The 18348-nt window shown below is 42.7% G+C and overlaps 1 protein-coding gene across 2 annotated transcripts in view; it reads right to left on the reverse strand.

Moving 5' to 3' along the window:
• The window catches only part of ITIH5 (inter-alpha-trypsin inhibitor heavy chain 5), a 75424-nt gene that overhangs the window by 17703 nt on the left and 39373 nt on the right, over positions 1-18348 (reverse strand). For both annotated transcript variants that reach the window (XM_082387137.1, XM_082387136.1), the window contains exon 7: positions 16389-16505. In XM_082387137.1, coding sequence (XP_082243263.1) covers positions 16389-16505 — 117 coding nt within the window. The remainder of the gene's footprint in view (positions 1-16388; positions 16506-18348) is intronic.

Here is an 18348-nt window from a genome sequence, read left to right on the forward strand (position 1 = left end):
ATAAATAAATCCTGGGGATGTAACGTACAACGTGACGACTATAGTTAACACTGCTGTGTGGTATATTTTAAAGTTGTTATGAGAGAAAATCTTAAGAGTTACCATCACAAGGAAAAAAACCCATTTTTGATCTGTATGAGATGAGGGACGTTCACTAAACCTACTGTGGTAATCATTTCACAATAAGTCAAACCATTATGCTGTACACCTACACATACACAGTGCTGAATCTCAACTGTTATCTCAATACAACTGGGGGGAAAAGATTAAATGACAAAAAATTAATGGCCCCATCCTCTGAGATCCTCTCTCAGCACACACATCTATTTTGCACTTATCATACTGCATTATCGTTATTTCCTCAAGCCCTTTCCCACCTCAGGACCTCTGCACCTGCTGTTCCCTGTGTCTGGAATGCTCTTCCCTACAGTCTGCATGACCGCTGACCCCTCCTCATCCTTTAGTTCTGGGCTCACTCGTTTCTCTGTCCTCTCAAGCCCGGCACCCTGTTCTCTGCCTTCACAGCATCGATAGAGAGCATGTCATTACATATTTGTGCATTTACTTGACTGTCCAACTCAGCTCCATGCCTCCGAGTGCAGGAGCTTTCTCTGTTCCATCACTCCTGTGTCATACCCAGCTGTGCCTGGCCACACGGCAGAGTCTTGATACATTTTTCCAGAAAAAAGTGAATGGTGAATAAACTGTACATCTATCACGCTAGACTCCACAAAACAGCTGTCCCCTTGCTCCTTCTCACCCTCCCAATACAACAGTTGGCGCATTGTGGGCTGTCAGTATGTCAGTAAATATCTGTTGAATGAGTAATTGAGACAGAAAGAAGGAGAGAGAGAGAGAGAGAGAGGGAATTCTATGGCGTGAATACAAAGGAAGTAAGAGAGACACAGCCCCCATCCTTGAGAAGCTAAGACAGGGAACACTGAGAAGGTTGACGTGCAGGAAACAGAGCTGAATGATGGACAGCATTAAAGCAAAAATAAATAGATCAGATCATGACAATAAACAGATGTGGGTGGAATGCCCTGAGCACTGATGCTGACGGAATTCCCGGAGGCTTGCCTCACCTTGACCCCTCATCCTTCCTTCCACTCAGAGCCAACACAACCCCAGCATGAGCAAAGACGGGCTTGGCGTCATTCTCAGTCCAAGAGTCTAGACCTCTGGGAAGTCTGAAGGTCCACAACTGGGAGGTGACAGATGGGACCACAGCAAGCGGTGGCCATCCCTGAGACGACACAGTTTGGAGCCCGACACTAAGGCAGGTACTTGGAAATGTTCCCGCTGCTGGGGCTCAGAGCTGGCTGGGCACCCCAGGGTGCAGGCTGGGCCTGGGGAAACTCGTTAGAAGGCTGCCGTTTGTTTAGCTGCTGGCATCCTTAGGGATCCTTAAATAGCGTGCTAAAGCCCTCGAGAGGGGCTGGCCTGGCTCCTTTTTTCCCCATCATGATGGATGGTCTGCTTTAGGAATAGTCCTTCGAGCCTCTCCACCCTCCTCCCCTGAGCTCAGCAACGACGGGTTTCTTATGACCTTGTAAGGCCACAGCTGTAACTTATCCTCATGTGCACCAGGGCAGGCAGACCCGTGGGCTCCCAGTGGCTCTATTTCCTATTGCCTTAGAACCTTTGGTCTCCAAGTCCTCATCCCAAGAGACCTGGGCAGAAGTTGCCTGGAGCCACCACCATCCGTTAACCCTTTCCGAGCTCCGACCGTCTCCTTAGATGGCGGGTGGCCTGGGGAGCTCTGCATTCTGTAGAAGGCTGAACAGGCAGGAGGAAGGTAAGGGTTCAGATAGAAGAGTAAACGTGAGAGGGCTTCAGCTGATAATTCTGCACCCTGCGTTTATACGCTGAAGATGAACAGAAACCTGGTCAGACTTTTTCCAAGAGTACAGCCCAGAAAACAGCGCATTCCAGAAAGATCAGAGAAAGCCCAGAAAGGCAGAGAATGTACAATCCAAGCTGGTTTGAAGGCCTGAGCTACCCTGAAGGCACCAATTGATCAGATCCACTCCCTGTGGGTCCCAGAGGGCAATCTGCAAAGACCAGTCTGTACATGTAACAAGAAGGGCTCCTTATGACATTCCAGGTTGTGTTTGGACTGAAGAAAGATACAAAAGGTACACAGATACAACAAATAGAGGAAAAACTTCTTATTATTCAGATAGTAAAGAAGCACCTTGGCCTGGAAGGAGCATTTAGACAAGATTCCTTTTAATCTGAGCCACGTAGAATCACAGAGAACAGGGATGAGTCCCTGCTTGAAACTATTCCATGGTGAGGAATCCTTCTTCTTCTTTTTTTTTTTCTAAATTTACTTATTTATTTTTTATTTTTGGCTGTGTTGGGTCTTCGTTGCTCCGAGTTGCGGCGAGCGGGGGCTACTCTTTGTTGCAGTGCGCGGGGTTCTCATTGCGGTGGCTTCTCTTGTGGTGGAGCACGGGCTCTAGGTGCGGGGGCATGTGGGATCTTCCGGGACCAGGGCTCGATCCGTGTCCCCTGCACTGGCAGACAGATTCTTAACCACTGCGCCACTAGGGAAGCCCAGAATCCTTCTTCTTATAGGTACTTTCCTTGGGTGGAAAGGAGGGGAAAGAAGTATTTCCTTTGAAAACTGTCTTAGAAGTTAATTCCAGTGCTGCCTTTGGTTTATTATTCAGTAAGCCTTTTCGTCTCTGTCCATTTAAATTCTTTCAGGAACAAGGCGCATGTGAATAAATAAAGACAAGCTCTCAGTTTCAGATTCTCTATTCGTTCAACATGGTTGGTGATCGTCCCTCTTGCTCTAGTGGGTCTTCAGGAAGCGGAACTCTGTAGGCTTCCCTGGTGGTGTCTGTGGAAAGGTGCAGGGCTGGGCCCCGGGGAGGTACAGCCCCCTTTTCACCCTTCACTTACGCTGCCCTTCACGAGGGCTGCTCCCAGGGAAGGGAGTGTCTGTGGGCAGCTCTGTCCTGCGGGCTCTGGGCCCTGCATTAAGCCGTCCTACAGATAAGGGATGGCCCTTCCTCCCCCCTCCCTGCAAAACTGAGCCTGAGCAGCCGGAGGCTCTTGGCACAGCCTTGGGGGGGTGAGCACCCCCTGTGCTAACCACTGTGTCGTGAACAACTCTTAGACCTCCCCCAGGAGACAAGCATCATGCAATCACGCCCTCAGGCTGACCCATCAGTGGAGCCCATGGAAAACCCAGCTGCCTGCCCATTCCATCAGGGTGCCCGCTGACGCAGCTTTCCTCAGACACTTCTGTGTCCCCGCCAAACCACACTCACCAGCGACTAACTCTGACACAAAAGGCTTCTGTACCACAGACCCTGGGTTGTGACATCATAGAGGAAATCCAAGTTCAAGGGTACTAGATACTAGCCACGCCATGCTTTCAGCAGAACGGCCTTGCTGTGCTCCGAAGCAGTCCTATCACTTGCCTTGCTCTAAAATGTCTACCGAGGAGCTGACCTTTTCTCTTTCCTGGGTCCACACACTCCTTCTGGATGAACCCGAGAGAAAAGCATCTATGATTTTTCTCATCGAAAACAAAAGAAATCTAAGACCTTCTAAAAGTCTTGCTTGAGCCATGAAAGAGAATCATCATCAGCAGATGCATACCCTGAAAACAGCCCTAAGTTTCTGAGAGGTAATACTGGGGAGTAGAATACACCAAATAGGAACTGGGCACAGGTGGGCCTTCTCCCTTCCCAGGTGGGTGGAGATAAGGGACACGGGTGGGGACCAGAAGGAAGTGTGTGCAACTCATCCTCCTGTGAGCTGCAGTCCCTCCTGATGCCAGCAGGGGGACCCCTCTGTGCCCAGGACTGGCCATGGAGTCCTTCCAATGGAAGGACAGACAGAAATAAAAACTAGTCTGTTATCCCATCAAAGTTTGCAACATTAGGTGCTCCCTGCAACCTCAAACCACCTGTCTAAGCCGGCACTGAGGAGGACGGAGACGCCCACCATCCCGGCCTCTCTCTGTGCCCTCTGCAGGCATCCACCCCACGTCACCCTGGAGTCAAGGTCACGGCTAAGACCAGAGCAGCCACAACAAGCCAGCTGGATGCTGTCAGTCCCTGGGTAGCAATTATGCTTCAGCGGCAGTTATTCCAAGACCATGGCATTTCACACGGATTCTGCAAAAGGCAGCACAACCTTACATGGACATGCTACAGCTCTTTCAATGATTTGAAGGGAAGTTTTCTGAAATTGTATCGAGACTGACCCACCAAGTAATTAGGTTTTTTAAAAAAGAATCCTAATTTTAGGAGCAAGGCAATAAATTGAGTGAGAAAGACCATTTCTCCATCATATATTTGTGTCTATATCATTGTTACACTTTACAAGGAATCTAGCAACAGATTGGTTTCAGAGAAGAACCTGAAATATTAAAAATGTTACCCCACTGATGACAGTATAGGCACAGTTCAAGAGGTTATGTAAACTCATAAAGGAAAACAGCGATAACACAAAGGCTGGTGCCCTCCTGTCTCTTCTCTGCCGTAAATAGCTCCTGAAATGGAACACATTATATAATTTGTATTAAAAATAAAAACTTTAAACTGTAATAAAAGAAACATAAACCATCAAAAGGTGTCTCTGTCCAATATGAGGAATCTTGCTGAAAGAAACTAAAACTATTTTTCTCCTGGCCAAAGTGTTCCTTTTAGAGAAAGAGCAGAAACTCAGAAGCTTTCTTTATATAATTGGAAAATTGGGGATAGAAATCATCATATTGGACTTCCCTGGTGGCGCAGTGGTTAAGAAGCCGCCTGCCAGTGCAGGAGACACAGGTTCGTGCCCTGGTCCGGGAAGATCCCACATGCCATGGAGCAACTAAGCCCATGTGCCATAACTACTGAGCCTGCGCTCTAGAGTCCACGAGCCACAACTACTGAGCCCGCGAGCCGAGAGCCCGTGCTCCGCAACAAGAGAAGCCACCGCAATGAGAAGCCCGCACATCGCAACAAACAGCAGCCCCCACTCGCCACAACTAGAGAAAGCCCACACGCAGCAACAAAGACCCAATGCAGCCAAAAATAATAAATAAAATTATTTTTAAAAAAAAGAAAAAAAAAAAGTCATCATATTTTCCAATATTTTAAAACAGTTTAGTAAGTGCTAACTATTAACTTGAAATTTCACCTAGAAGTAAATGGAGAAAACTATTTCTTCGGTCTCTACATTGTCTGCACTATTATGAAGAGCATATTTTCAAAATTAAGCAAAATCATAAGGCTCCCGTATTTAAAAATACATTATTTTAAGCTATTTTAATTTCGTTTACTGTTTGAATTCTAATTTCAAATGCTCTTTCAATGCAATACTGTGCTAAATTATGTTATAACTCTGGTTCTGATTACCCAGTCTGTGTAAAAATGTTAAATGGTTGTTCCTTCATAGCAAGAGAAAAGCACTGTTGTAGTAAAAGTTCAGATCTGAATTCCAGTATTACTTCAGGACTGGTTCCAAAAGAGAATTGTTGTAAACAACTAAATTCTGGCTAAATAAAAAAAGTCTGAATAGGTTTAGATATTAGAGCATCTTTTGCAATATAAACATAACTATATTTCATGAGTCTTTGTGTTTGGATAACATTATTCTAACTTGAGAAGCAAACTCTCATATGAATGCTCTGGATAACATTACAATCCATCACCTAATGTTTTGACTTTGCTTTGACAAATGTATCAGGTATTTACCTAACAATGTCATGGTACATTTTTCTAAAAAGCTCTTTGCCAATAACATTTCTTTGATTCTTTACGATGTAGTAAGCACATCTATTTCTCGTGCTTGATGTAGAAATAACTCAAGACTCAAAAGAGATAATATTTTTCACTTCTCTTCACATGGAAGGTTAGTAGTTATCACGATTTGCTCACATGGCTGATCCCATCCCTCTTACTCTGGCCAAGAATATAACCTCACCACTTCTATCCAGGTGGTCATAGGCTCCAGGTGTTCATTCACAGGTATGGCTTCCTGCTCAAACAGGAAGTAGATAAGAGGATGTTAACCAAGAAAAGTTCACCTAAGTTTACAGATCTTTGTAAATGGAGTCCTTCACCCACGTTCTGACACACCTACTGACTAAGAGGATTGAGTTCTTGGTCCCCAGTGCCAGGTCTAGATTCTGAAGTTTATATTGCCCAACTGCATGCTTGGATTCTGGAGCCCTACCCGTTTCAGTCTACAGATTTTTGCGGTGTCTGACTCTCTGACCACCCCTTGACCCATCCAACTTTCCCTTCGGTATGAGTTCTCATGATTTCTGTGTCCCTGGCATAGGTCCACCTAGGCTACTCGCTTTAAATACCCAGAAATGTGCCCTGACGAACATCAAGAACATAACAGAAGGATGTGGGGAGGCTGTGAAAAAGCCACAGTCAGTGAGAAACAGTGGAACAGTTATGAAAGAAGTATACACAGCACATCAGCACATGAGGATCGTACACACAAGGAAATCGAGGAAGTGGAGTCACCCTCCAGCAGGGTGGGAGAGTGGCGGTGTCCCTCTGTCACCACTCTGCCCCTTGGTGCCCCTTCCATGCTGAGAATCTGTGGTGTCCTCTGCTTGCTCAGCTGTGCACCTGAGGACTTGTGACAATATCCCTGCCTCTCCAATCAGAATGGTTTTCAAGTTATCTAATCCAAAATATTACCACAACCTTACGGCTATAACTTATTCACTCTTGTCTCATAGCTTTCTTCATGTTTTTCCCCAACCAAGAATTCACTCCGTCCTTTCCTGCCATCTTCAAGGACTAGCTCCTAGGTCACCTCCATCATTAATCTTTTGTCAAGTACCTCAAGCCCTTTCCTTTCCACCAAATTCTTTCCACTATCTAGAATACATGGCATGTTGGATTTGATTAACACCTGATTATCTATATTTCTTTTCCCCAGCAGAATTCTAAGGTCTTTCATTAAAGTGACTTAAATAGGATGCTTTTCTTTTTTTTTTTAATTGAAGTATACTTGATGTATAACATATAAATTGCAGGTGTACAATAAAGTGATTCACAGTTTTTAAAGGTTTCCTCCATTTATGGTTATTATAAAATATTGGCTATATTTGTGTTATACAATACATCCTTTTAGCTTATTTCATACCTAATAGTTTGTACCTCTTACTCCCCTACCCCTATCTTGCCCCGCCTCCCTTCCCTTTCCCCACTGGTAACCTCTAGTTTGTTCACTACCTCTGTGAGTCTGCTTCTTTTTTGCCATGTTCACTAGTCTGTTGTATTTTTCAGATTCCACGTATAAGTGATATCATACAGTGTCTGTCTTCCTCTGGTGCTTTTCTTATATATACTCTTCCTCTCGCCTCCGTGTTCTTGCACGTTATCTCTCTCTCCCTCTCCCTTCTCATCGCATCCTTGAATTAACTTCTGAAAGACTCAACTATCCCCTCCCCTGCGAAGCATTCATTATCCCCTACTCCACCCCTCAAAGAAACTGATCAGCACCCCCATCGTGCCGTGACTGGACCCTCCATGTACCTCTATCACAGGAAGCACTTGGCATACAATTTTCTACATGACTTTTCTTCTCCTCTGGACCGCTTGGGAGAAAAGGCTCTGTCTTATTTATCTTTGTATCCCCATGCCTCGTACCTCTCCCATAGCTCATAATCCACATGTATTTCATTCTTGGAGAATCTGAAGCCTGGAGTCAAAGTCCAAGATGCCATCCTGAGGGAGAGTGGGGTCCTAAGCAAGAGAACGAGGTGGCTGTGATGCCAGACCTGGGCAGGTCTTAGGAACTGTACCCCCTCTGCAGCTTCCATCAGCCAACCAAGCGGATGCAATCCAGAAATAACAATGCTTTCTGACACTCTTGATCATCATTCCACATTTGTTATCTCATTTAATCCTCTTTGACTTATAGCATTTATCTCGTTGTTACTTGTAGCGTAAGTTTCCTATCTAGCCCCTTACAGAGAAGGTCTGTTGATCGCAATCTCCACTGGAAAGACGTAAGTGCAAGGTCAGGATGCCAGGAAGGGGAAGCTAGGCTTTGGGTTATGCAAAGACCATGCTTTCAGATGCTGACCACAAGGCCCGCACTCTGAACAGATAATGCAAGAGTACTCGAAGCTCTGTATTGTTCATGTTTCCTTCCTACGACAGCCACATAGCACCTTCATTCAGAGGTCCTCAAAACTTTTTAAACATGACCTCATTTAGCTCAATCTTAACTGCCTCAACAAACTTTTTAAATGGGTGCCTCCAATTTATTTAAAATTATCTATATGATCTTTGTTGAAGAGCAAGTTTTTTTTTTTTGAAACAAAAAAAATTCAAGTTTTCATTGGTGGCCCAGGGTAAAAATATTTTGCCCTCTGCCCATCATCTATTTCCTCATATTCTGAGTCTGAGCCAAAAGACACCAATTTCCCCCACTGCCTTCTGTTCACGGCCCTGAGTCCCAGACCTCTGTTTTGCAATGTATTTCTGAGACATGCATCTGTTAGTGGCACTGTCTGGGCAAGGGCAGCTCAGGAGATGAGGATAAATGCCATCAACTGAAAGAGTATTCCTAGACAACACCATTAGCCGTCACTCTAGATCAGGGGTCAGCCAACCATGGCCTGGGGGCCGAATCCAGGCTGCTACTTCTTTTTAATAAGTACAGGTTTATGGGAAGATGACAAGCCCATTTCTTTGCACGTTGCAACAGCTGCCTTTGCGCTACAACAGCAGAGTTCAGTCATTACGACAGAGACCATCCAGCCTGTAAAGCTTAAGATATTCACTGGTCTGTTACTTTTAGAAAAAGTTTGCTGACCCCTGTCCTAGAAAACTGGAAAGAGGGAAACTGGACATTGTGTTATTAACTGGAGTCATGCTTTCAGAGGCTAATCACAAGGCCTGCAGCCTGAAAAGGTAAGGCAGGAGGACCCAAACCTTATACTGTCCATTTTTTATTTGCATGACAGCTGCATGGTGCCAACCTCTGGAGACTCCAGATTGCTTAGACGTGATCTCCTTTGTACGTGATCTCTCCTTGCATCCCTCCTTTCTGAGCTCCTTCACGCGTGCAGGGAGCTCTCTCCTCCAACCAGATCACCTCCCCGAGGTCCTTCTGGGCTGGGCTGGCCCTGTCCAGCATTCTTCCGGGCTGCTCGGCGAAACTCAGACTGCCCTCCTTTGATCCCCACCACTTAAAAGGTACTCTCTCCACCTCTTGACGTCTTTCCAGCATCCTCCCTTTCTAACTGTGGCAGATCCACACGCTCCTGAAGAGAACGGCTAAAAGGAATGCACCAGCAGACACCACTGGACCTCATGGTACCCAGAGATTCCCCACTCTGCACCTCTGTGGTCTCCATCCTCGTGCTCAGCCGGTCCAATCCAAATCATAAGAGGGAAAGCGGCTGGCACCCCTGCACACGCCCCAAGTGTGCTTAAAGCTAAACAAGGAAACGCTAATAGTTAATTCTGTGTGTCAGAGCAGCAGCGCCATTCACTTCTCACAACAGCACGCTGCTGGTTGAAGCCTCTCAGGGCAGGCGACCTCTGTGCACTCACCTGAGATGGGCAGCATTCACGTGGTCTCCTCACTTGGCATAAGAATAGGTATTGTATACGAAATAGACAACCAACAGGGACCTCCTGTCTAGCACAGGGAACCATACTCAATATTTTGTAATAACCTATAAGGCAGGGGTTGGGGACCCCTACCTTATAGGGTGGGGAGTCTCCTGTTAAGAGCCAGCGGCACAGCAGGAGGTGAGTGGCGGCAGGCGAGCAGGCAAAGCTCCATCTGCCGCTCCCCATCGCTCGCGTTACCGCCTGAACCATACCCCTCACCCCCCCAACCTGGTCCACGGAAAAACTGTCTTCCACGAAACCAGTCCCTGGTGCCAAAAAGGCTGGGGACTGCTGTTATAAGGGAAAAGAATCTGAAAAAGAATATCTATATCTGAATCACTTTGCTGTACCTGAAACTAACACAACATTGTACATCAACTATACTTCAATTAAAGAAAAGAAAAAAAAAAAACAGGAAAAAAAAAAAGAACAGGTAGAGCCTGAAAACCTGAGAGCTGGCCTGAAGTTACACCTCATGATACAGTGAAGAATGTTATGGGGAAGAGCTTCACGGTGGGGTAGACCAGGCTTGACTCCAAACTTTTCTACATATAACTTTGTATATTTCAGTGCACTTACATCCCCTTCCTGTCCCTCACCTTCTCATCTACAAAACAGGGATAACCATGTCTGTTTCGATGGATTGCTGGAAGATGAAATGAACAAATGTATGGAAAACCCTTAGTGTGCTGGGTACCTGCTGGTCACTCAGGGGCTGTAGCTACTATGCCTTTAAAAATGCCAGTTACATTTAATAATTTATGCTCTGGTGGGTTTTTCAGCAAAAATCACTACCCTGCTACATGCCAGGTACCATGCTAGGAGCTGGGACTGTGTACTCTAATGATCAAAACCAAGGTGGTTCCCAAACCCGTGGAGCTTACAGACCATTTGCCTATAAGGTTACACATAAAATGTCCAAATAGCACATGGAGGCCCAATTTTGCACAGAGAAGAAGAAAGTGAGGTTCTGGAGCATGAAGTAAGCCAGTGAAGGAAGCACGAATGAAATTCAGATGCGAGTTCTCCAATTCACAAGCTCACATTTCCCCTCGTTTTAGTTTGGCAATTACAGATGAGCAACACTGCACTTGTTCTTTGCCCTCTAAAACTGTTGACTAAATTAAACAGAGAAAGGGAGACAACCTCCCAAAGCCACATGGGAGTCTAGGATTGGCAGAGAATGGCTCCGATTATGGGAGCAAGTCTGCAGAAAGTTATAGCATGAAAGACATCTGTTAACTCATATATTAGCCACTGTTTGGTCGCCAAAGCGGGTCCCTTAGCCAAGCTCCTTAATATGAGGGCAAAATAGTAGATCTAATTATATAGATTAGGGGAAAGAAAGAGAAGAACATGTAGACCCTTGTCAAAGAAAACTGTATCTAATAGACACCTACTATCCTCAGTGTTCCCACGTATGTTTGCTTGTGCCAATCCGTTAAGCAGGGAACCAGACAGAATAAAAAAGGTCTAACCCCCTCAAGGTTTTTGTCCCTCTTCAGATCCCCGTCTCACTAGGAAGTTTCACGAACTCAAGCTGGGAGGCAGAAATCTTGCCTGACCCAACACCAGAGCCATCTCAATATATTTTTCAGCAAGAGCAGGTGGAGAGAAAACAGAGCTGAGCCCTGAGCCGGCACCTGCAGGAGATGCTGAAGCTGCCCCCAGGCAGGTTAAGTCCCGGCATCCAGGCTCACATTCCTACCAGGATGTGAGGACCAGAACCAGAAAATGCCAAATGCACACAGTTTTGGGCACTCCCCAGGTACTGATAGACCCTTGACTAAGAATACATTTTAAGGTGAAATGACCTTTACAATTCCTTATAGATCAATTGTTTAAGTACTTACTCAATACCAACTATATGCCCAACATTGTGATAAATACGGTGAAGTATCTCGGGCCCTTCAAAGATGCGGGAGCCAAGAACATCCAGGATAAGAGTGAATGCATGATTCTTCACAGCATTCGAGTGGACCCGTGACACATGGCTGATGTTGCCACGCCTGCTGACATATCACCAAAGCCCTGTGCTTGGGGGTAATCTTCCTCTTCACCAGGGGACACAATACTGTGTACCAGACTCTACAAAGAGCCAGCTAAGCTGTTCACTCGGGGCTGTGGCCTTCAAGAAGCTGAGAGCTGCTAAAACAGTCAGCGATTTTCAAAACCACTCAAGCCAGCCATGGGCTTTAGAAATTGCCTGGAGGCTTCTGACATGTGTTTGGCTGCTCTAGGGTGGTTCTCCTGGAAAGCGGCCACACTGCGGCTCAGAAGCCAGCAGAGTGCATGCCAGACATTCAGTGCCTTGCAAGGAATGGGATTCCCTATCCAGGAATGAAGGAAGAGGGGAGAATAACAAACAGAGTGACATCTATCATTACACTGCACTTGGTAAGGAAATCCCTCCCTCTACGTGCAGCCTTCTCAACTGAGTCTTGAAATGTAAAGGCATTGACCTTGTTGCCATCTGCACATCTATCACTGCACATGGGAATGCTGTCTCATCACCCCGTTACTTTCACTGAGACCTCACAGCATCTTGGTTTGATTTATGGACTTCAGGGTCAGACCTGGCTTTGAAGCCTGGCCCTGCCATTTACTGGCTGTGTTATCTACCTTTGCAAAGCCTCAGTTTCTCCATCAGTGAAATGGGGATGACAACCAAATCGTTATAAAGATTAAATACTCATTAATTAAATAATTCATGTAATTGCCTTAGCATATTGAAAATGCTTCATGCTCCATTTTTAAGAAGTGCCTGAATTATGTTATCATTAAAGGTAAGTCTAGGAGCCCCTGGTTCAGTTCATTGATTTTGTCTGCACAATTTGGGGCTGGATTTATCTTTCTGGGCGTTAATTGATATGAGGTTATTGATAGTTCTCCCATAAGAAGTGGGAGAAGACCCATGTGCACTGGAATGGACTGGGCTTGAGGTTAAATCCTGAAGTGACTCAGGCTCCTGAAGATGTGAGCCTTTCAAGCTGCTGTAGCTTTTGGGTGATGAATGGCCTTGTGACCATGCAGTAGAACTGATCATGCATTTTAGCATTTTGGTATTAATATTTATTAGGAAATCATTTAAATATTATACTTTTGTTGAGTTCTACAAATGCATACAATAGAAACTGTCATTATAAGTAATTTACATTATGAAGATGAAAATCGTATTTCTTTAAACTTACATTTCTTTAGTTACTAGTACAATTGACTCTTTTTCATGATCTTATTGAATCTTCTTATTTCTTCTCTGTAAATTGTTTCACATCCTTTGCCCATTTTCTTATACAGGATTAATTTCATTGATCTGGAGTAGCTCTTTATATATTAAAGATAAACTCCTTTCCTCTTCATATAGCACTTTATATATTAAAGATAAACCTCTTGTTGCTGCAAAGTTTTCCCCAGTCTTTTGTTCCCTTTTTATTTCAAATAAAAGTTTGAAATTTTTATATAGCTGAAGTTATTGATTTTCTTCCTTTGTAATTACTTTCATTGCTTTTAAGTTTAGAAAGTCTTTTCTTACTTCAAAAGTACTTAAATATGCACCTATATTTTCTTACATATCTTGACATGTGGTTCATTGATTACTTTTAACTGCTTAATTTATTTAGAATTCTTAGTCTGGTAACAGGTTTAAATGTTATAAATTGGTACAGTCTTTCTGGAAAAATGTTTTTGCAATATGAATCAAAACCCACAAATGGGTTGGTGTTCCTTGCCCTACTTCTAAAAAATGTAACTAAAGAAAATGATCAGGCATACAGCCACCAAGGATTTCTACTGAAGACAGTCATTCCAATGCTGCTTATATTAGCAAAAAATGGAAATAACTTCAAAGTCTCTCAGGGTGCTGGAGTAAATATTCTTTAGCTGCACTGTCCAATATGGTAACCACCAGCCACATGTGATATTTAAATTTAAATGTATTAAAATTAAATAAAATTAAATATTCAGCTCCTCAGTTGCTCAAATGCTCAATAGCCATATGTGACAAGTGGATACCATACTGGATAGCAGTGGTGCCAAACATCCCCATTCTCACAGAAGTTTCTGTTGAATAGTGCTACTCTGTGGCCATTAAAATCAGGTTTTGAAAGAATATTTAAAACGATTGGATAATTTATAATATGATGGTAAGTAAAAATGTCAAAATATAAAATATTTGATGAATTCAGATTGGTTGCAGCAACTTTAATCATCAATATCTTCATCAAATGATGTTTTCTACAGAGGAAACCCAAAACCTGCCCTCACGAAGCTTGTTGTCTTAAAGAAAAGAGAAAAAAAAAACCCAGAAAATCTGAAGTGCAATAGGTGCATAGGAATTTAATGAGATACACAAGGAAATGTAGCACATGGCACCTACTCTGTAGCTGTTAACTGACTGGAATTCCAAATGGGAATTATTATACTGGATCAGATACAAGGGCTAATTAACACTGTATTCTGTGGCCAACAGTGGTCTCAAAAGAAGCCATGATTATCCTTCTGTCAACATCTATTGATATTATCCACCAAAGGCACAAAAACAACTTAGCAAACAAATGGTATTTAAGAACCTGGAGTACATAAAGCAAAGAACTTTACAGAGTACTTAGTAAATATGGAAAGGTTATAAGGCCTCTGAAACATCAATAAATAATCAACCACAACAAAAGAATGCTTCACTTATATGTGAATAAAACTTTGGAAAATGATGCCCATAAGTAAAACCTACACGCAATTTGTACTCAACCTTCCCACTAAGAACAACTGAAAAGTTAAACAAAATGTATATATTTTTAAATCTTGAAAGTATCAAAGAGTTAATAAAATAGTGAGAAAAATATCTGGGAGAAGATGAAAATTTAAAGAGGTGGACTCAGCATCTGGGATCACTTTTTAGCTTAAGAATCCAAGAGTTGATGTCCAGAGACCACCAAGGATAGAAATAAACCAGTTTTTGAAAGGACTGCAATCCAGCTCTGAGCCATCTGGTCTGCCCAGAAAAATCTCAAGCCCTGAAAATGGACTAAAATGATCCCAGATTGTTATTCCCCCAGGAATCTGATAGAAATAACTCAAAACTCTCTAGAGGAATAGATCCTGATCCTAGGCCTCAAACTATTTCTACAAAACATTTTTAATATAATTTCCATCACACAATTGAAGATAACCAGTCACACTGGAGAAAAGATGAGTGACAATCAAAACAGCTCCTAAGTGGCTCTAGAGTTTGTAATTATCAGATATGGACTTTAAATTGCTATGTGTATTGTGCTTGAGAAAATAAAAAAAAATATTAAAAACTTAGTACATAACATTCTGAAAAGTGAGAGAGCAACTCTGAAAAAGAACCAAATGGAAATTCTAGAACTAAAAAACACAATACCTAAAATAATTCAATGGGTGAGTTTAACAGCAGATCAGACCTGAAGGGAGAATTTGTGAACTGGAAGACAGGTTTGGAATGAAGCATGGAAAGGCAAAATTTGGAATATACAGAAGACATCATGGGAAACACAGAGAATATGGAGAAAAAAATCTAACATTGGAATCCCAGGAGGAAAAGTGAGTTGAAGCAATTTCATGGATGACAGCTGAGGCCTTTCCCGTGAATCCCCAAATTCATGAAGCCTTACGAACTTCAGGGAGAAAAAAATAAGAAGAAATCCACACCTAGAACCATCATTTTAAAACTACAGAGAACTAAAGATGAAGAGGAAAATCTTAAAAACAGTTGACCATAAAAGATTACCTTTAGAGGAACGACAGTTTAAATTATTATTGACTTTTCAACAGCAACAATGGAACCCAGGCGACCTATATATACATATACATGAGGCCTATATATACATATAATACTGCATCTTTTTAAAAATATAAATGGTGAAAGTAACTACAGAGTAATAACAGAAAATGTTTGCAATAATTTATCAGCTAAGATCAGGTTCAATTCTATGTGGAGGGGCACCTAGGGGTGGAAACAGGGGGGACAGAGGGTTCCTAAGAGGTTTCAGATACTATTTTACTCATTAGACCACATATTTATCATTAATTGCTAAAAACAGATAATGAATTAAGAAAGAAACCTAAGAGACCTAATTCTTTGTTGAACGTAGAGATATTAGTTGGTCTGGCAACCAGTACAGAAAAAGTTCTGTTTTCCACTATGTGAGTTGGAAATATATTATAAATGCAAATTTCTTATATTTATGATACAAGAGTAGGATAAGGAATAGCCTTTTCCTACGGTTTGTGAAAAAATGTAAATAGTTGTATTTTGGGGATAATTTAATTTTTCAGCACAGACTACAGGTCCCCTTAATGTCCCCCCATCCCTGGAATTCTAAGATTCATCCTAAATACTGTGAGAATATTAGTCCTGAATTACTGAGATACAAGTCCTTGGTTCTAACAACAGGCCAAGGGGGCTGCCAATGATTTTATTCCATTGTTCTCAAAGGACATCACTACTGAAAGGAATTATTCCATCAACGATGGTGCTGTTGCGTGGCCTTCTCGTTGTATTCCCGTCTCACTCACATTATCTACCCTGCCAGTCCCCTTTATTTCAAGGTGTTTCTACAGCCCTCTGCTCTCCTAAAACCCCCAGGCTGAAATGATAATTTATGTCCATGGCTTAACTGAATCAGTTCAGGAAGGTTCCCCACAGGCAGGAACAGCTGAATGGTAAAGCAGACATTTGTCATCAGTTGAATTCTATTCACTGAGAACATCACTGTCCCAGGCAAATGTGAGAGAGGAAAAAATGGGCAGGAAGCACTCACTTACCTGCCGCAGTTTGGTTCCCACCATGGAGGCACTGCTGTCAAGCACAAACACCACATTCTTGGGTAAAGGAGGAAGGTCTTTGGGGGCAAAGTAGTGCACAAAATAGCCATTTAGAACCTGGTGGAGGGAAAAGAAAGTAAAAATGGTAGTACCCAGATTAGGTAGGAAAACAAACCAAAATGGACAGTTTATGGGATCTCTAATAAAAGTCAAAGGTAGCATGAAACAGAGTCTAGGGCCAGATTCCATACCCAGAGCAAAAGTATCCATGGTCCTGATTCCTCCAACTAATCGCAAATTAATTAATTTGTTTGTTTGTTTATTTAACATCTTTATTGGAGTATAATTGCTTTACAATGGTGTGTTAGTTTCTGCTTTATAACAAAGTGAATCAGCTATACATATACATATATCCCCATATCTCCTCCCCCTTGCATCTCCCTCCCACCCTCCTTATCCCACCCCTCTAGGTGGTCACAAAGCACCGAGCTGATCTCCCTGTGCTATGCAGCTGCTTCCCACTAGCTATCTATTTTACATTTGGTTGTGTATATATGTCCATGCCACTCTCTCACTTCGTCCCAGCTTACCCTTCCCACTCCCTGTGTCCTCAAGTCCATTCTCAACGTCTGCGTCTTTATTCCTGTCCTGTCCCTAGGTTCTTCAGAACCTTTTTTTTTTTTTAGATTCCATATATATGTGTTAGCATATGGTATTTGTTTTTCTCTTTCTGACTTACTTCACTCTGTATGACAGACTCTAGGTCCATCCACCTCACTACAAATAACTCAATATTGTTTCTTGTTATGGCTGAGTAATATTCCATCGTATATATGTGCCACATCTTCTTTATCCATTCATCTGTTGATGGACACTTAGGTTGCTTCCATGTCCTGGCTATTGCAAATAGAGCTGCAATGAACATTGTGGTACATGACTCTTTTTGAATTATCGTTTTCTCAGGGTGTATGCCCAGTAGTGGGATTGCTGGGTCTTATGGTAGTTCTATTTTTAATTTTTTAAGGAACCTCCATACTGTTCTACATAGTGGCTGTATCAATTTACATTCCCACCAACAGTGCAAGAGGGTTCCCTTTTCTCCACACCCTCTCCAGCATTTGTTGTTTGTAGATTTTTTGATGATGGCCATTCTGACTGGTGTGAGGTGATACCTCACTGTAGTTTTGATTTGCATTTCTCTAATGATTAGTGATGTTGAGCATCCTTTCATGTGTTTGTTGGCAATCTGCATATCTTCTTTGGAGGAATGTCTATTTAGGTCTTCTGTCCATTTTTGGATTGGGTTGTTTGTTTTTTTTGATATTGAGCTGCATGAGCTTATAAATTTTGAAGATGAATCCTTTGTCAGTTGCTTCATTTGCAAATATTTTCTCCCATTCTGAGGGTTGTCTTTTCGTCTTGTTTATGGTTTCCTTTGCTGTGCAAAAGATTTTAAGTTTCATTAGGTCCCATTTGTTTATTTTTGTTTTTATTTCCATTTCTCCAGGAGGTGGGTCACAAAGGATCTGCTGTGATTTATGTCATAGAGTGCTCTGCCTATGTTTTCCTCTAAGAGTTTTATAGTGTCTGGCCTTACATTTAGGTCTTTAATCCATTTTGTTTATTTTTGTGTATGGTGTTAGGGAGTGTTCTAACTTCATTCTTTTACATGTAGCTGTCCAGTTTTCACAGCACCACTTATTAAAGAGGCTGTCTTTTCTCTGTTGTATATTCTTGCCTCCTTTATCAAAGATAAGGTGACCATACGTGTGTGGGTTTCTCTCTGGGCTTTCTATCCTGTTCCATTGATTTATATTTCTGTTTTTGTGCCAGTATCATACTGTCTTGATTACTCTGGGTTTGTAGTATAGTCTGAAATCAGGAAGCCTGATTCCTCCAGCTCCGTTTTTCTTTCTCAAGATTGCTTTGGCTATTCGGGGTCTTTTGTGTTTCCATACAA

This window comes from Balaenoptera borealis (assembly GCF_965194805.1).
Source record: "Balaenoptera borealis genome assembly, chromosome: 3".
In the NCBI taxonomy this organism is placed as follows: Eukaryota; Metazoa; Chordata; class Mammalia; order Artiodactyla; family Balaenopteridae; genus Balaenoptera; species Balaenoptera borealis.